The 20,887-nt window shown below is 36.7% G+C and overlaps 1 protein-coding gene across 1 annotated transcript; it reads right to left on the bottom strand.

Moving 5' to 3' along the window:
- Positions 1-98: 98 nt before the first annotated feature.
- LOC106177844 (uncharacterized) lies at positions 99-20,844 on the bottom strand. The gene is made up of 36 exons (XM_087017460.1): positions 20,674-20,844; positions 19,886-20,016; positions 19,538-19,704; positions 18,826-19,019; positions 18,385-18,510; positions 17,648-17,869; positions 17,085-17,233; positions 16,561-16,672; positions 15,834-15,955; positions 14,209-14,403; positions 13,508-13,739; positions 13,076-13,195; positions 12,499-12,666; positions 10,392-10,495; positions 9,995-10,073; positions 9,477-9,767; positions 8,938-9,173; positions 8,571-8,649; positions 8,098-8,241; positions 7,801-7,977; positions 7,467-7,562; positions 6,933-7,102; positions 6,438-6,582; positions 5,878-6,018; positions 5,296-5,418; positions 4,631-4,843; positions 4,208-4,357; positions 3,820-3,929; positions 3,370-3,541; positions 2,926-3,079; positions 2,506-2,672; positions 1,966-2,148; positions 1,468-1,677; positions 1,082-1,217; positions 466-609; positions 99-256 (listed from the first exon to the last, which is right to left on the bottom strand). Exons 2-36 carry the CDS (start codon positions 19,996-19,998, stop codon positions 99-101), a joined length of 5,502 nt encoding a protein of 1,833 aa, XP_086873586.1. The 5' UTR covers positions 19,999-20,016; positions 20,674-20,844.
- Between the last annotated feature and the right edge of the window lie 43 nt (positions 20,845-20,887).

Genomic DNA, 20,887 nt, shown 5'->3' with positions numbered 1-20,887 from the left:
GTTGACAGCTTTTCAGTCACATTTCACACCAATTTATTTCCTCTGATTGACTGCCTAAAATTACACAATTATTTGGATTTTCCACCTGTCCAGTATGATCATACCTGTTTGAATGGCAGCTTCTCTCCCAGAAGACTTTGCAGTCCAGTGATCTGGAAGTTGTACTTTTCATTGTCCTCCACCTCCTCAAACATCAGACTGCCCACATTCTCAAACAACTTGTTGATATACAGGTTCACTTGGTTAATATCATAACCTATAAAAGAGATGAATATTTTTATTCATACTGACTTGTATATCAATAAATGAATGTAGAAAAGCAGAGGAATATGCTACTCCAACAATGAAATATCATCTTCAAAAGACTTTTATTAAAATTCACTAACACACTTTACTACATTTTCCTCAGTTTCTATATCAAAAGGAAAAATTGGAAATGTAAAGTCATAAAAAAGTTTCACCTACCATTGCAGACAATGTGTAAGACGTCTTCCATGGACAGGAAGTAGAATCTTGGGAATTTCTGTCGTCTCCTCTCCAAGTGGTTAAGAAGAGAGCGCCTGCAGTGCTCCAAACTGCCATTCATTCTCTCTAAGATGCTCAGGATATCTAGAACAAAGTAACCACAGAGGAGTTGTAAAATTATACACTTACGAATGAAATCAATGTCTAAACACAAGGCGTTTCTTTTTTTTTTTTTAGATTTTAAAAAGTTGCAGGCACCTATGGTTTCCTCCCTGTTCACAGCCATTTTCATGAACTGTTTAGCCACATATTATACCATGTTATTATTTACTAATGACTTATTATATTCTAGTTCCTGGGTTATTCTTCAAAGCCCTCATCAGTTAAAGATACAGAGAGGGGAGGTGGCAGGATCATGGCTATCTTTGTATCCAAGCTATACCGACATGTTTCATACCAGCAAAAAGTTTATTTCAACAGCTTCCCCCCCCTCTCTCTTTCTCTCTTTATCTCTCTCTCTCTCTCTCTCTCTCTCTCTCTCTCTCTCTCTCTCTCTCTCTCTCTCTGTAAAAATCATATGTTCCACCCCTACTCAAGCATAAATATATGCACTTACTTTTTCTAGAGCTGCACTGCAGTACATTCGGGTTTTTCTCAGTGGCTCTCATCAACAGTCTGAAATCTCTGTCTGTGATTGAGAACATAGAGGCATCATTGGACAGAGTGGTCTTAATATCAGCTCCTGAGTAGATCTGGATAAATAATAATAATAATAATAATAATAATAATAATAATAATAATAATAATAATAATAATAATAATCTTTATCTAAAGGTATTCCATACAGGGTATTCATGCCAAATCTAATTTTCCGCAGCATAAAAATGCAATCATTCTGTACTTTCAGCAGACCAAATATTGGCTGGTAAATTTCTCAAGCTATTTACAAAACTCTGTTGGTCGTAATAAAATATTGGCTAATACATAAAATGATCTCCATACCTCCTCTAATTCCACCCATTTCTCCTGCACTTCCAGCCATGTGGTCAGCACCGCCTCGATGGTCTGTAGCCGTTTCTGCCACTTCATCACCTCGTCCAGGAAGGAGCCAGCCGCGCTGCTCCCCTGCATAGTCTGCAGCGCCACCTGGTGAACCTCCAGCTCCTCAAATATAGGATCGGTGTTGGTGAGGAGGTAAAGAACACCCGTGTCCTAGAGGATAAAGATATTCAAATATAGTAGCTACTGAACATTTTTTTCTTACACCGTATATTCAAAGCTAGTTCAAAGTGACACAATAAATACAGAAGTTGGGATTAAGTCAAGCGACAAATTTATCTTTAAACAGCAATTAAACAGCATTGAAAAAATAAATTTCAGTTGAATGTTGAAGGTTGAGATAAAAAAAGTCCTCTAAAGTCTGTCTATTTTTTGTTTGGATTCACTCACATACATACTCAAAAATTGCACTAAGTGCCATTCCATATTAACTGCACATACCTCTCCCAAATTGACCAAGGATGCTGGCAGTGAGCCAACACTTGCTCTTCTGTTCTTGCCATAGGTACTGGGGTTGGAGATTCTGCTGTTGGCCCTCACCTGCTGCCCTCTACTGGCCAGGGTGGTGGGACCCTGCGCCTGGGAGCCAGTTTCTGCCTGAGAGGCAGTCTCACTGTGGTTGTCCTGAAAATGAAATAATATACTGCATTCAAATGAGACTTTTCACATTAACCATCTTCACTTTAGCCTAATGCTAAGGCACATTTTATAACACTTTTGATGTTGGATAAGTGTTGATTACTAATATTTGTAAAAATAACATGTTATAAATGAGTTTCACACATAGCTAATTAACATTCAAACCTTAATAACAAGCAAATACGTGACTCAGTACAAATATACAATGTTAAAACCCACAGCCACTAGCTTAGAATTACAGAAGCACAAGAACAAAACTTACAAGTTCAAACACATGAAAGTAAATATATCCAAGGGCAGAATCTACACAACCTCAATCATTTGTGCACCAAGAACTTTTACCTCAGCTTTCTCCTGCCCCTGCCCTGTGCTTGCTGTCTTGTTACGAACATGTGCCCGTAGTTCAAACAGCTTGCTAAGCCACACCTCCTCATATGTCTTCAGTGACTGCTCTATGCTGAGATCCTTCACTGCTCTCTGGACTATGGCACGGACATCATCAACATGCTCTGAAAACAGTGGAGGTTTACTTTGAATTTGCAAACACCTCTCTTCTGGAATCCTGTTTATGTTTTCTATGAAATCTTAGACTATTATAATTATAATTTATTATTGTTTGTACGTACTCTGCAACCATAGTTGAGGCAGCTCTCCCAGTACCATTACTATGTTGTTGTTGTTGTTGTTGTTGATGTTGTTGTTGTTGTTGTTATTATTATTATTATTATCATTATTATTATTATTATTATTATTATCACATACTCTGTAATCCCAGCCCCAGCAGTTCCCCCAGTGTCATTCTCTTCAGTGTGTCGTTGTCAATGGCGATGGCACCTCCTGTGACGCGGACCAGCTGTTTCCAGTGCCGCGTCCTCATGGCGGGGTTACTGAGGTCATCTATCAGGGGCAAACATGCCTGGAATGTGATCACTTAACTATTAGAAACTTAATGATACAAGCAAAGCATCAGCAGTTATAGTTTACTGACAAGGCTAAGAAATATCCCATTATTGTGGACTAAATATGTATCAAACATACTAGACCACTTGAGTGGTGGTGATGCTCTCATGCAAGACAATTAAGCTGTTTACACTGACTGCAACTCAGCAAGAATCCCTGCTGAGATAGATCGATTCTGCCAATAGGATAACTTTTAACCTGAACATAGCCTAAGTAATACCCCATTATTGTGAAGTAAAAACTGACCTGTATGGTAGTGATGCTCTCATGGAGTCCCATGAACACATCCCAGGGTTGTATATCCTCTGGCAGGGCGCGGACCACCTCAATCTGCTTGCCTGTCTCCTCTCTCAGGAACTTAGTGTTCATCTTCTGCCATCTGTGACGCTTCCAGTCACTCTGCTGCTCATCTATGATTCTGAAAGATTAGAAAAAAGTGGTATTTTTAACTAATTTGACTTTCAATTTTTTTAATTTGTTCAAATTTAAAGTTGAATTAAGGAGAATGAGGTGGAGGGATAAAATAATAAATCTGAAATTGAATGCAAAATAATTTTCATATTGATATATGAGAAGATTCTTTCCATAAATTTTATCAAACAATCAGCAAGTTATATCATGTTGTGCCAGCATTTTTAATTCAATCAAGAGTCAAAATAATCACCTTTACCCAAACTAGAGCCTTAAAAACCCTACCTGACAGTCTCCCAGACATGTTTGAGGTTATTGAGTTCATGCCGGCACTGAGGAAGAACTGAGAAGTTGACCACTGATGTCTCTAGTAAGTCTTGTAACTCAATCAGATCCTGTGAACATATTTTAATAATTGAATTAGAAAAAAAAAACAGTTCTATCCAAGGCAACAAAAATCAATTTTGTTTTTATGAATAATATGCAATTAACTTCACAAGACTCTAAAATGTTCCCAGAATGACAGCTGGCAATGATACAAAAATAACAGAACAAACAAACAAGTTTAGAGGAAGCATTTTGTCAAGTCATCATACAAAACAAATTATCTTTTATTTATTCTTTGCCTCATTTTCTAGTACAGTAAGTCTCTTGACATAGCTGTCTATCTTACCTGTGCCTCATTCTCCAGTACAGTAAGCCTCTTCACAAAGTTGTCTATGATGGTCCAGGCATCCCCTATACTGCAGTCTCTCTGGTAGACATCAGAACTCTCCAGCTCTCCATTCAACATCATTACTCGCTCTCCAAATGCAGCAAGGTCCTGTAAGAAACATGAACATACATTAATATTATTTTATGTAAAATGAATGTAATATATGGTTAAATAAGAAGAGCTATTTTTTAAAGATAATTATTATTTGATAGTATATGCTCTTATGTATGAGTCTCGAGTGCTGTAACACTGTTCCTGATAGGTCAAGATGTGCACATGTGACCATGTTACATTGGTAATTAAGTTCTTGGCCAGGGAACCTGGCTTGAGTTTTTTTTTTTTTTTTTTTTTTTTTGTCAAACTGGGGCCTGGACAACTAACCTTGGTAATCCTCTCTGACTCCTCTTGAATCCTGGGACCCAGTCTCTGTTTGGCCAGGGACACCTTAGTCTTGAGGTTGTTCCACCTGCCTGGGGCAGCATTGAACAGTAGCTGAGTGGACTCAGGCAGCTTCTGGCCATATTTCTTCAACAGCAGCACTGTCCTGTGCATGGCAGCAAACTTCCCATCCATCTCCTGTTGCTGGGCTGACACCTGAACATAGGAAATGATGTTTGGTTATAAAATAATAAAGCATGGCAGGTGCATAGATAGGGTATATTTAGGTACAGGAAGGTTGAAGGAGCTGTTCTTTTGACTTGAAAAGGCCCTCTTTCAATCCAAATATTTTATCGAAGTTCTATGCAATGTCTCTTCTTGGGTCAATTTAAGACTAAAAAGGTCCATTTTTTTCCAAAATAAAAGATATCCTCCCCCCTCACCCCTTGTGAAATTTCTGGCAACAGACCTGCAAATCATCTTATTCAAAAGTGCAAGGTTACACATTTTACATAAGATTTCTAAGAGACTTAAACCTCTGTATCTCTATCTTATTTCCTATAATATTCTAATACTTCGTCTCTGCTCATGCCTGGGCATGCACACACACACACACACACACACACACAGAGTCACACACACACACACACACACACACACACACACACCTCATTAAATAATCTCATCATTTTCATGAAGGAGGCAGTATCTCTCTCCTCTCCAGTGATGCTCTCAATCTCAGGCTCTGTCCTCCTCAGGAACTGGTCCAGTCCTTCCAACATGTTGGTCACCTGGAAACACAGTCAAGGTATAGTGATTATACTGTGACCTTCCTCTCCACCAGGGAAAAATCATAAGTATATATTATCTCAAGCTGGACAGGATATAATTATCAAAAGGCAGCAAGTCAAGATAGTCAAGTCAGAGATAAAGAACTTCAAAGAAACAGAAATTGAAAAAATTACATTCTTCTGATTTTTAAAATTTCCAGTATAATGCAATGTCTAATTGCTGTAGTTATCTCTTAAAATTATACTTTTAAAATTATTTTAGATATTACTGTTTAAAAATTCATCACAGTTTGCCCCTCACACAAATGTATTATCTGACAACCAGCCAAATAACTTTTTAAAACCTTTCAAATATACTTTTAAGTATACCCAACAAATACCATCATGTGTTTTGGTAAAATCATTCACTCATATTATTCAAATCAGTTAACCAATCCTAATCCCATTGAAAACACTCACCTGGTCAGACAGGTACTTTGTGAAGGTCCACATCCACTTACTGGCGTAGGTGGTCAGGACCTGTTTGATGGGCTTCAGGTCCACCCTCAGCCAGCCCACGTCCTGGTGACCCTGGAGCTCGCTGATCTCGTCCCGCGCACGCTACAGAGCAAATAGAATGAGGTTAATGAGAAGTCAAATAGAATAGAAAAGCTGGCTTATCTCCTCTCTCACACACTAGATATCAAATAGAATGGGACTTGTAAGAGGATGAGACAATAATAAATTAAATAAAATTGATTCATAATAGTATGAGGTCATTATAAATCAAATAGAATGTACTTGTAAGATAACGAGTCCATTTTAAATTCATAAAATAAAATGACAAGAACTATCAATGATGAATTTGAACTGACTCTGTGGAAAAAGAATTAAATGATGATTAGAAATAAATGAAAGAAATTACACAGATTTCAGTCAAAATAGAGTAAATATACCAAAGATAATGACCATCCTCAAAGAGTCAGAATAGTTGGCATGACTGAAGTTTACTGAACTCTCAACACTATAAATAAACTCACCCTATAAATATCTATCTCAGAATCAAACTCATCAATAGAGGGCACTTTGCGATCAGATTCTCGCGTCTGTTTGGGAGTGAGGAAGGTCTTCTCTGCTGTGCCCATCAAACCTGCCTCCTCAATGCTGCTCTTAGCTGACGACACTCTGCAATACACCATGATACAAGATAAATACTTCATCACTGCCTTTGAAAATGTTGTAATGAAATAGTGAGATTTATGTCAGGTAATAAATAGACCACGTGGTCTTGAAAAGACTTGGCATGCTCAAACTTGTTGAAACATTCACATATATCTTGGCTCACCAACATTTATTCATTTATTTCATTTATGGCCAAATTTTTCATTTTCTCAGTTCAATAGAAACCATATAACAAACACCTTCAGTAAAACTGAAAAAATATAATCTGTAGTTTTAGTAACAAAAGGACTTCCACTTTCTTCTGAACTTTGTGCATATTCATGTACGCAGAGATTATTTCAGATGTCACCAACCTTGAGGCACTGGACCTCGCGCTGGCCACATCACGGAGCCGTGCTGCCTCAGTTTTGGCAGATGTTCTCAGTGGATTGGGTGACATTTTTCCACTCAAGAAATCTTGGAATGTCTGGTTCACATCTTGGATCCACAGGAATTCATATTCTTGAAATAGCTCGTATAATTTCTGTAAAGACAAAAATAAAGAGGCATCAAAATTGAATTCAAACTTTTTTAAACAACCCTACAGGATTTATAACTTTCCACAACATTATCCAGTTTAAAATTCATGTATTACACTTACCCAATACCAATTAAAATAAAGATTAAAAAAACCTCTGACACATGTACTCACACATACACACACACACACTTCCACATATTGGCGAACTTGCCAGAATGATGTAAGACAGAAATAAAGTTCTGAGAAACCTTCAAACTTGTCGTAATATTCCCTCTCTCATGACTCAGTGACAAGCCATATTTCAGACAGAACCTTTGTAAGTACAAACATGGCCCCCTACACATGGTCAGCTTGACCTTTAACCCACCTTGCACTCCTCAGCATTGTCCTTGACGACCTTGATGATCTCATCTACCAGTTGTTGGACCTCCACATCAGCCTCTATGTAGTCCTGATATGTGCCCTGAAATACAACAGTACACATCACAGCATGTGCTGAATCTCACTTTTATAAAAAATACTTTAATATTTTTTATAAAAATTTAAATTGGCTAAGTCAAAACTATTCAAAACTGCTCTAATTTATTTTTTTTCTAAAGTACGTTATATTTCTGAAGAGGTGAGATCCTACAGGGGCCTTAACTTTAATTTTGTATACTATTTTAGAGGCCCCTGATATCAGAAGGGTACCTAGTCCTTACCTTGGGTCCCATCATGGTGACAAGTTTGCCTCTCTCCAGGAAACTATTCAACCACTTCTCCACTGTTTCCTGTACACTGATATCAGAGGTGGTTTGGTCAAGAGGAGGTTTGTATGCCACTGCATTGTCTATTAACTCTAGTCTGATGGTGAGGATGGGAATCACAATGTCATCTCCCTAGAAAATAATACCATCAACTGATTTAGAGAGTCTTCTTATATTTATAGCAAAACCTGATAAGATTTTTAAACAAAATTTTATAGTAGTAAAATGAGAGAGAGAGAGAGAGTGGCATACCTCACACAGATTGGCCTGTACAATGGTATTCAGCATGGAGCGTAGACTAGTCAGTGTGGACTGCTTCAGACCATCCAGGACTATAGCATCAATATAGTCAACATAGTCCTCCCAGGCTGGGGACGCCTGACTGATCTCCACGGCCTGGAGTGAAATAGACACAATACTTTAAAATTCAAATTCTTTAGAGAAGAATTTCATCAGCTGTGTTACATTATTAGAATAATTTTCTTCAATCAACAGCTTAATATTCAGGAGCGGTTCAAGAGATATTTTCTGACAGTCTTCCAAATTATCTTTGTTGATCCATCCTCCACTTTTTACCATCTTGCAACAGAAAAAATTTGATGCCCATCTATGTAAACTTAAAAAGTCTGACTGTCTTCCAGAAGACCTGCATGTGTGTCATATACATGTACATGTATATATGTATATGTATATGTATATGTATATGTATATGTATAAGTATGTACCACAAATGAAGATTCCAGCAAGCTGTGAACTCTGTTTCCTCCTGGGGTGACATGGCTCTCAAAGTCTTCAATGAGTTTACTGAAAGTTAATATCAAGAAAATTAAATATATCAATAAAATGAAATCAAATTCAAATGAGGGATTTTACCACGGAATTAAACCAATAAAAGTGAATTCAATTAAAGCTGATTTAAAAGAATATAAAGTCCATCCTTTGACACAAAGGACATCATTCAATAAAAATGGACTTAAATAAAAGAATTTGTTTATTTGCAATCTAATTTACTCTAGTACTTTGTGCAGACAATTAAAATACTAAATGACCTAAATATAATTCAATTGTAAAAAAATATCTAACAAGCCTTACTTCTGCATGCTAATCAGCTCATGCATGTGATAACTCCGCGCAGGATCACGTGATCCAAACACATCCACAACACCTTGCGACCAAGAACTCGTGATGGTGGCAATATCGTGGCAATTTGTCTGGACAATGTCCAGGTTCTGGTGGACGTCCATGCAAACCAGAGCTGTGGCCTGCTCTATGAAGTCTGCTGATTCCTCTGTCTTCCAGGTATAATGGTAGAGACCCTGTTCAAATAACTGGAGGAAAAATATGCATTATCAAATATTCAGCACTAACTATCAATAAATAATTGAAATTAAAAATTTTAAAAATTATTTGCAAATCTTTCAAAAAAAAAAAAAAGAAAAAAAAATTATTATTATTATTAAAGCCTTCAGAAGGCTTTTGTTTACACTTAACTATGCATATTTAAGTTTTAAAAAAGAGACTGGTTTCAAGGTAAAAATAATTAGAAAAGTGCAGAAAACTAAAAAGGAAAAAAAAAAGAAAATTGATGCAGATTCAAAAAATTTAAGTCAGTTACTACATCAGGTACTTACACTGTCAATCTTGGCCAGTTTCCTCTCAAACAATGGCTTCTCAAAGTCAGTGATATTTTTCATGACGGTGTTGTAGTTGGACACAATAGTCTCCAGTCTAGTGGCAATCACGCGGAGCTCCTTGGAGTTGGTATTTCTAAGAAGTTCCCGTGCAGGAGCAGGCAGTTTGAGATGAAAAGGCTCCTGGGATAGGTAATGTATCTCGCGCAGCAGCAGAAGCAGTTTGGGGTCAAGGTTAACATGGACAACTTGAGGACGGATTTCTGTTTCTTCATCGTATTCTTCTGCTACCTGTTTATAAAATGAATTATAGCATTTTAAATTCAGTACTAATAATAACATTTTCAATGGGAGATCAAAATTTTCAATGCACTTCTCTTTTATTTCTAAACTTCTACCACTTTTCTAGGCAAACAATGAAAGTTTTTACAATTTTGTTTCTAATGCTTACTTTGTGCCTATAGTATTATTTTTATGACAATCCAGATTGACACAAGTATAAAGTTAAACAGGCTTACCAAGAGAGGCTGTTTAAGTCTTGCCGTCAATTCTGCAGCTATGTTTTCCTGCCAGTCCTTAACAATCTTCGTCTCAAACCTAATGATGAAATCAGAGACATTTACACACAAAAAAATATCACACTGAACAATTTATAAAATACTCTGTCATTGGTGGTGTTAACATTTAGACTGAAATGCAGGTGTTAAATTTATGTGTGCATGTAAAGATGTAATAGTAACAAAGGAAGCTTTTTCATCCTCCAAATTTTGTTAAGAATATACCAGTACCAGCACTGTGGAATAGATAGACGAGTATGAAATTAACATTGGCTAAAGTATTTCAGCAATTATTATTATTACACATTCTCTCATAGCTTCTAACTCTCCTATCTTGTCAGCATAGCCTCTAACCCACCTCTGAAGGTCTCCCATGGCCTCGGAAAAGGCATCCCTTAGCTGCCAACCTGCATCTCCCTGCAGAGAATGGGGACTGACACGCTTCATTTTGTCCATTGGATCCTAAAAATAAAAAGGCAGCTATGAATTCTCTGGGGATACCATAAATGAAAATTACAGGTTGACTCATAATTTTTATCATTTTAGTTTTCAAAATGATTTCACGAAATTTGGTGAATGCATGAAATACAAGTCACTGTGGATACTGCATCACACTCCTTTTAACTGTGAAGACTCATATGTGTGAACACTGATGTGTGAGTGTGTGTGCGTGCATTCACGATTGCGTGTGTGTGTGTGTGTGTGTGTGTGTGTGTGTGTGTGTGTGTGTGTGTGTGTGTGTGTGTGTGTGTACATGTTTATGCCTTGATCAGAAGATAGAAAGCTGATATGGTAATACATTGCTTTAATGTGAAACATTGTGCTTAACTGTGACATATACTCCTAAAGTGTACTCATATAGACAGAAATATAATAGTAGATCTGTACCATTCAATCTGACACAAAAGATCAGTTGGAATCAGTAGTGAACAGATTGTCTCCAGCCCAGCAATACACCACCTGAGTGGACAGATTGGTTGGTAGAAATACGACTACTATTACCAAGTTATGTTATATTTCAGCCCATATGAATACACCTTATTAAGGAATAGGCCTTATTATAGACATCTACACACAGTGCAATGTGCATTCACAGACATACTTCAACCAAACTGAAAACACTGCATACAGCAAAAGTGCTGACAATTCCATTTAAAATTCTGTGACTGTTTTAAAAGATGAAATTTGTTACTTTTAAAAACATTTCATTGTAGGTAAAATGTGGTATTTGCAGCATTGTGTGAATTATATCAATGATGAAAAAACAACAGAAAAACAAGTCTTGTGCTATGTTGCCAGGATGAAACGAAATTCAATAGGCTAACCATGCATTGTTTTAAAATATGTGCAATCAAAATCTTGAAAATCATGTTAAAACCGTGTAGCAGTGTTAGTGAGTCAGAGTAAATTTTAGTACCTTAACAACTTTAGTAAGCATGCTCATATCTACCTATATTTGATTAAATTCAACACCTAGCCTATAAAGTACAGTAAGTACTTTACTCAAATTAAGAGCAGTAAAAGTAAATAACATGCAAAGATACGATTCTGTTTGTTTAATATCCTAAGGATCACAGCGTGACATGCTAGTAAACAAAAAGTCTATTATAAATCCATAGCTTGTTTCTATCCAAATGAAACAAAGTGTCACATTAATGTTAATTTAAAATCATTTCATCCAGCTATAGTTTTACATTGATCAGTTCCAGAGATCCTAGGGCAGACCCAGATAATCTACTGAGACCAAATTCCTTCATCTTATCCATAGGCCCCTAAATTGAAACCAATATTATAGAACAGCAATGAAGTTGAGTTTAGTAGACAATACAAGCATAAGCAGCGTGGTATTAATGGAGCGCTGAAGTCAATGGAACATAATGGACATAGTACAGTTTTAAAAGACAGAACATGCTTAACAGGGACATTAATTTCCATAGTAAATATACATGCGAATATGTGGCCAGATTATGATTTGTATCCACACTCATACGCACACACACATGGACAATAACACAAACACACACACACACACACACATCCACACACACACACACACACACACACACACACACACACACACACACACACACACACACACACACACACACACACACACACAATGTACGGGCACATACACAAACACAAAACATTTGATTACATATGTGCATATGACTTGTTTCAGCCACCCAGCTTTATCTTCATCTGGTCTGATAAAAATAAACAAAGCTGAAAAAAGCATCAAAATTTCAGTCAACAAATTTTCATATGCACTGGACAAAAAAACCATGTCTGATCACTTAACACAGAAATTGAACTCAAGTTTGGCAAAAATTAAGACAATTTGACTGAGACTGAAACAAACAAACAAAAAAAATAATGCGGCAGCAAGAGCAGAGAGCGGCATAAGCGTGAGAGCGTGGCTCAGCAGGTCAATAAAATCCAACCCAGGGCAGACCAGCCATTACCTGTATCCTCTGCTTCAGACCGTAGACCCACAACAGCTTACTGACCACAGGCGGGAAGTTCTTGTGTAATGGAGCCTTGCGCTCATTCAATTGAAACAAAGTCCGCACTTGGATTAATTCCTCTGTGAAGGATCGTACCAAACGCTGGTCCTTATCCTTTAAGTTGGCCTAGATAAAAAAGCAAGGTAAGAATGCACTTATTTGAAATTGAAATTGCAATGCTCAAAATTCTAAAAGCTAAGAAATTGGCTTTATAAGTTTCTCTTCCATGTTTTAATTCAATTTGAAAATCTTTCAGCTGACCCTCAATCAATTTTCTGCAATTTACAGACTTCTCAGACTGTTACAATTTTTTCTAGACAGATAAATATATTAAATGACTACATTTGAATCTAATTTCTAAATAACAAGACTCTACAGTACTCCTTAACACCAAGAAGAAAACACAATCTGGCAAATAATTTAAAGGGATTTAATTCAAGTGTGTCTAAAACTCACTTTGGTAATTTGACATACGTCTGTGGATTAGACTTGTACTGAATGACCTTTCCCACCTGACCTTTGACCTTTGACCTACCTGTACCAGCTCCCTGGAGCTAATTCCCTCAAACACCTCCAGGAGGCGCAGCTGTGACCCAATGGTGGGACACTGCTGAAAACTCATTCTCAGAATACCAGCTATTTTTCTCTCTAAGTCCTAAAATATACAAATAATAAAATTAATCTACTTAATATTAATAATTTTGAAATATTTTACTTAATTACCATCTTATTATTTTATTGTTCAAAACGGGCCTGTCTGTGTAAGGTGTTCCCTCTCTCTTTCTTTCATTCTATCCCTCAGTTATTTACTGAAAAAAAAGTTAATTACTGAACAAGAAAAAATATTTTAAATTCACAACCAACTCACCTTTTAAATCTAAAAGAAAATTATAACAAATACAAAGCCTACTGATTTTTATAATCCATTACTTTTGTATGAATTCTCTGAGAAAATATCATACAATACCTTGACAACAGTCCTAAATGTAAAGAAAGCCTTCTCAAATGCCTGCGTGCCATCCACGCTCAGCACATTCCCTACATGTGCAAAGAAATCGTCCATCGCTCGTGCGTAGTTTGAGTGGATCTCGCGCACAAGGGCATCAAGACTGTGACTGCCAGCGCCCCCTATCTCTGCAGCATCAGCAAGGAGGCGAAAGTGTCTGGTGGTTTGAACAAGTTCGAGGACATCATTGCATCTGAAATCAACAGTATGGTTTATACTATATTATGACAACTGGTCATATAAAAGATGTTGGCCCACAAATTTTGTGAACTTCAAAGCATTCTGTAAAAGCCAAAAGAATGAGTCTTTGGTTAAAAAAAATGAATTCTAGACTAGAGAAGTGAGTGGTATCAAGAGGTTTTTTGTTAATTTTTTCAACACTTTATTGAGTTGACAATCTTTGAGAAAATCAATGGGAAATATTACAATATTTTGCAGAATGGTCCTTATAGGTTTTTCCAATGGGAAGAGTAAGATAAATATTAAGAAAATCAACAAGATGTAAAAAATATTGCAAACTACACTTTCAATGATAAAAAATTGTGCATGTCTGAAATAGATTTAAATCTCCAACAACTAAATTCCTTTTTTACCGTCATGCTGAAGATATCTGATTAACCTGCACTTGTGAGTTTTAAGGTTACAGCACACAACAGCCATACCTCTCCATGAAGCTATTCAATAAGTCAAAACAGGGCGCATTCCTAGGTGGCCAGGGTGAATTGAGGAACAGTTCCTCCTCCCCTGGGGCGTCTGTGCTGACATCTGTCTCCTGTCGCCTCAGTCCGTACTTGGGCTGGTATGCATGCGGCCCGTACAGCTTGGTGGTCCAGATCTCTCCTGTCGGCCGTCTGATCCTGTAATATTCAGTAAATAAAATAAGAAATGTTGTTCTAAAATAGGCTTTTTATTGCCTCTGGAGTAATGGTGATTAAATGAGCTAATTGTTTCTAAAGAAACCAAACTTTTTTCCACCTGTGAGGTATAAAATTTCAATCGATTGATACTTCGCCAAACCTATGACAAGTCAGCCATCTTGCCAAAGCAATTTGAGGAAGGGTGAAAGCATCTGGGATATAAGAAAATGATCAGTCTTGTAAGAGACAATTTACTTTATACTGAAAATGGTACATACAACTGTATGTGCAATAACTAAGTATGCTGAACGTACCTAAAGTTTTATTACGATTTGTTAATGACGTACTTCTGATGTAAAATCAATAATATTTATCAATGTGTGTGAGTGTGTGTGTGTGAGAATGCTTGAATGCATTCCTTTCCTAAGATATGCACTGATATATCTCTATTGTAGGCCTTTTCCATTTTTAAAGCAAATTATCAAATCAACTGAATAAAAATTGATCATGACTACCATATCTTATACATATTCAACAGATCAAACACAAAAGAAAACATAAAAACTCTGCAATTCACCAACCAGTTCAGACTGCACTTGTACACAATTCCAGAAAGACAAACAACAAACACTTTAAAACATAAATGATACAGTCTCAGTTGTCATTCTAAAGTGTACCCTGAATTTTAATATAGAACTTACAGAGAAAAATATAAGATAAAACATAAGTACACTTTGGGACAAACAAGAAAAAGAAGATCACAAATCCATCCAGTTAGCTTCAAATCTACTATGATTACAGTTACTCACTCTTCTTTTTTCCTATTGTAAAATTATGATAATAGCATACAACATTTACTTTTAGCAACAGGATCAGCATATTTAAAATGATCATATACTGAAACAACACATAGGCAGGGTGGTGACACGTGATAATAATGTATGAACAACTTACATTTGTACACATGCATGAAATATATGACATTAAATGTTATCAGTCACACACAACTGAGGTGGTATTTGTGATGTGTAAATAATTATTTACAATTGCAATGCTTCTAAAATTGATTAGTATTAATTGAACAGTATATGTTGAAACTAATATCAAAGTAAAATGAATAAAACAACAATGAAATGTAGTTAATAAAACATCCTGACAAGGGGAAATTTAACAATCTTATACCAATATTCAATTCTTATATTTTCAGTTTCTTTGTTCCCAATACTACTGAACTCATACCATGGGACAAAAGTAAAAAAAAAAAAACAATTTGAATGAAAGAAGATCAAAACATTTGGGGATTTTAATTCCAGACCACAATTATCAATGTGAATCACGACTAATGACTTACGCACAACATACACTTATATTACTTGATATTTCAAATGACCCATTTAAGTTTACAGAAAGTCCAGAAGAGAACCACTTACATTTTCTCAGCATTTTCAGCCACATTCCTAGTGTTAATCTCATCTGCTTTGTCTTTGTAGTCAAGATAAGTTCCTCTGTAGGCAGCACAGACACGTAGAGCTTCTTTAAGCTTGGAATACGACTGAAAATAAGTTGACAAATATTAGAAATACATCATAATTCTGAAGAATCACTCTAGTTAGTATGTTTCTTGAAAATCACTTGCCATAAGGAATTGTATAACTTGGGTGGGGGGCTCAATGACATTAAACAATGTTTGCTATGCAAAGTAAGTCAAACATAAGACAAGGACAATGATACTGTTAGTGATGCATGGGCCATCAGTTAGAAAATTTACTTAGTTTTTTCTAGTTTAACTTGCTATACTGTTTTTCAGAATAGGATGGACAAGGGGGACCTCTGAAGCTAAGTGGAAGGGGACACTGTACCTTCTCTGATCTGCCACTGACCAGGATGAGAAAGTGAAATGGTATGGTGTGGGGTCCAGACCTACCCCTACCCCCTGTACCCGTAACCCCCCCCCCTTCCAACCCTACTACCACCACCACCACCACTGCCAGTTTTTATGGCAGATCTACACTGACCTCAAATATGATATTTTTGGCAGTCAAAAAGTGGGAAATCCGCCAATAGTTGGAAAAACCTCATCCCTGACTGACAGACACCTGCAATGTTACAGATCAATACAAACACCTACTACTGTTAGTGTACATCAGTGTAACTGACCTCCAAGGGTTCCCGTAGCACATCAGCTCCCACCATAGCCATGGCTCTGTGAACTACTTCATTAGAGATCAGACGCAGCATATTATGGTACTTGTCTTCTGCATGGTAATACCTACAGGAAAGAATAAAATGTTCCAGTACTGAACAAAAATACATTGACAGGTATTGCATAATTTTAATAATTTCATTGAACCTTCAATATTATAAAGAAATATGATACATAAGTTCACATCCATACCTTTTTTTCACAAACTGTTGACAGTTTAAAAACCTTACTTTCTCAAATTTCCCATTTCGTATCAGATTAGTTGTTAACAGTAAGTGAAGAAAGGTATGGGTCCAAAAATTATGAATCTTGCTTCCTAACAGATAGTTTGTAGAACGGTTCCATTGAAATTGCTACTGAAATATGAAATGGTAATATGATAAATAAGTAAATGCTAGAATAAAATAGATAAAAAAGTCAGCTTTGTAATTTTTCTTCAGGTAAGCTTTAAACATATTGATTTCAAACTTCCACATACCTTGAATTCTGCCACACTAGCATTAAGGTGTGGATGAGGGGAGGAAATAACTTCAGCATCTCCTTGGGGTCCACAGCCTCATGAAGTGCCTCAAACCAAGGAGTCAGAGTCTTCAAAAACATCAAATTTTCTTCTGTGTCTATCAGGGCCTGAAATGGGATACAAAGAACTTTTGTAAAACATATTTCATAAAGACGTAAAATGCTAAATTTTTAATCACCCTCAACAATCAGAGAAGGTCCTTTTTACTAAGAATTTAATTATTATAAGTAGTAAACCTACTGAAAGTAATTTTAGAATTTATTTGTTTCACAAAAAAAATCTTTTTTTCATCTATGCAATGAAAAAATCCCAACTATGGCCAAAAGTTCAAGTTGTCTTCCATGGTGTTCTTCAACCAAATATTTAAACAGAAAATTTTTATATTTATTAAAAATCTTAAATTCTGATACACATTATACTTACAACATTTTTTTAGTGTCCAACATTTAAGAATGACATAAATATATACAAATACAATATTACATAATTTAATTTCCCTCCAACAATTCTGAAGACGATACCTTTGAAATCTCCTTCCTGACGCCATGAAATGAGTGTGCATAGGTGCTGTTTGCTTCCTCCAGATTCAGAAGAATATCTATGGCAACAGGAGAGTCCAGCTGATTGTTGATGGACTTCAGTTTGTCCAGTCTTTTATTCCACATGTCCACCTCGTCCAGTGGCCCTGGCTGGCTGCCATACTGTCTGTTCAGATCACCTATGGCATCGTGTTTTAGCACACCCTAGAATTATACAGAGAGGTTAGTTTTCAGGGGGGGATGGAAACCACCTGCTGGGTCTTCCAGAAAACAGTCAGAATCTACAATTTTACATTGACAGATATACAATTTTTTAGTTGGAGGACGGTTAAAAAAGGAGACTGGATCAGCAGAGATAATTTGGAAGACTTCAGAAAATATCTCTGACAGACCCCCCCCCCCCCCCCCCCCCCCCCCCCCCCCCCCCCGTAGTCAGACCAAAATAACCATCTATCTATCTATCTAGAGACATATCTGTGAACATCTGTAAAAAATCTATCTGTCGCCCTGGTAGAAGGTACTTAAGCACAGTCTAACACTATACAGAGAGCCCCATAAATATGACCTAACAGAGATCAGTAAAATAACAAGAAAATACTCCCAGCATCATTTACAAAGTGCTTACCCACTAGTATCTTAACACCTATGACCTTACCACAGTTGCTTCAAATGAGTAAGATACATTGAATTAACATAAAATGGCCTGATTCCCACTGTACCTTGATCTGTTTTATCCATCCTATGACAGTGGACTCTAGCACATGGAGCACTGCCCCTCTACGGGTGGGGTTAGCTGCTGCCTCAGCCAGAACTTCAATAGACGGGAGAGGGAGGACGATTTTTCCCTAAATATAAGTGAAGTTGGTTAGACTAAACAGAAGACAGGAGTATATAGAAATGCTTTATAATTTTCAACTGCTTCTCATATTGCATTTTTTAATCTCAACTTTCTACTCTCAGCATGATTTGCCAGTATTTCTAGCTACTGGATGGCAGAGATACACTGCTGCATGTAGTTAAAATATGAGTTATGAGTTTTCAGTGTTCTCCCATATCCAGGTTGATATCTAGTAATTTTAATGCCATGACGACAATTTTAAATCACAAAAAATTAACTCCATTAAAACTTTACATTCATCAATTCACACTATAAAGCCTACATCCACATGTCCCTGTGACACCTCCACAGCGTTCATCAGTCTGTGCAGTATGTCCATCAGTTTGTCCGCACTGACCCCACTGGCCGTGGCGTGGGTCTGGTCAGCACACAGCAAGGGCAGGTAGACCTCTCTGATGGTCATGTCCAGGTGTTCTAGGGGCAGACTGGAACAGTCCAGGTACGACACTTCTGTGCCTGAAACAAAGGGGTGGAGATGAGAGGAATTCTTTTATGGTAATAATTGCTTCCACCAACACCTTGTCAATGCTGTCCATAATAAACCTATAAGTGCCGTTTTACAAGAAACCCAACCAAATAGCAGTGAGATAGGGTTCAACAGATTTAAAAACAAAGTAATGAGCAGACTAGAACAGTCCAGGTAGGGCATCTCTGTGCCTTAAACAAAATGACTGAGACGAGAGGGGTTCTTTTATAATTGCTTCCACCATTCATTCTAAGGGAAGACTAGAACAATGTAGGTAGGACACTTCTGACCCTGAAACCAAAGAGATTGAGATGGAAATTCCTTTACTAGTATAGGTGCCCTAGGGGAGGACTAGAAAAGACAAGGTAGGACACTTCTTAGTACTATGCTTGAAACAAAAGGGTCAGAATAAATTCAAATTAATTGTCATTCAATTGCTTCCAATTGTAGTCAAAGCTTAATAGAATTTTTTATTTATCAAATTAAGTCTAAAAGCTAGTGTACATACTTATGTTGTCCTTGGTGAGCTTGGCTCCCTCTGCTTTGAGGAAGAAAATGGACTTGTTGTGCATAGTCTGTGGGGGCAGGAGGGAGGCGATAATCTGACGAGGAGGTCGCACAAATACAAATAACCTCTTCACATCTTCGTTGTTGATAAATTCATGGAAGGCAAGCCTGGGTAAAAAAATAATAAATATTTCAATATCACTGTTAATCTTCATGCATCAGCATAAAAAATTCTATTTAAAAAAGTGATAATTCAAAATCAAAACAACTCAACATTTCACACATTAAGAGAATAACTCCACAATTCATATGCTATCTAGTGCACATGGCATCAACATTCTCTTTTTACCTGTTTTCATCATTCATGAACATATTCTTAACATCTTCATTTTTAGGACGGAGTGAGGAGTTAATGCGGGTCTCCAACCATTTCAGCCTCTCATCCATGGTGGCAGAGGCCATCTTTTATTGCTTCAATCACTGAAATGAGATTCAATCTTTTATTTCTCAGAATATGTTATAAGCTAGTAAAATGGTATTTAAAAAAATCAAGTACTCCATTTTCTTTGGCCAAAGTAAAGTAGTTTCAATATTTCACCCAATGATCTTCTATGTCACACAACTTTTACAGGGTAAATGCACAGGTTGACTGGTTTAACATTAATAATGAGCTACTGTATGTACATGCAATTACTGTACACAGATAGAAAGACCATAGAGATATTTTTCATAAATGAAACTTACATACTAGTAAATAAAACAAGTTTCCCAGCAGTCTATTTAACTCACATTTTCTCTTCTGGGGCAACAAATGCTATTACAATACCAGTTGCTACTGCTACAATATCGACTTATGATACCCAGGTGTATTAAAAACAATAAGACAACTAATTTCTCCCGTGTGAAAGATAATTTTCAATACATAGAAAAGTATACTTAACTTAACCTAACTTTACACCAGGTTATTTTAAGCTGATATTACCCAGCAGTTTATCATACACGGGTAGTGAATTTCCAGAGAGAGAGAGAGAGTTAGCAGGAGACACCTGCTGGCTCTGCAGGAGAGAGTACCGACAGTGCAGACGACCAACATCATTATAAATTTCACTCTAAGAACTGTAAAACCTTAGTACAAACCTGTTTAGTGAGCTCCGGTTTAATAAAATTATTTGTGTGGTTAAGCGCTAACACCATAAATACAGCGCATGAATATACCACCTTTTTGTTTACTTGATTTGTTTGAATTCAGTAGCATTCCCTCCGTCCGCCATATTGTTGTCTTGTTGCTACCTTTTCTAATTTGCATGATCACGTTGTAAAGAGATCCATTCTATTTTTATTTATAAAGCAA

Source organism: Lingula anatina, chromosome 7 (assembly GCF_051362555.1).
Source record: "Lingula anatina isolate TDL-2025a chromosome 7, LinAna3.0, whole genome shotgun sequence".
Classification (NCBI taxonomy): domain Eukaryota; kingdom Metazoa; phylum Brachiopoda; class Lingulata; order Lingulida; family Lingulidae; genus Lingula; species Lingula anatina.
This window is presented reverse-complemented; position numbering and strand designations above follow the sequence as displayed.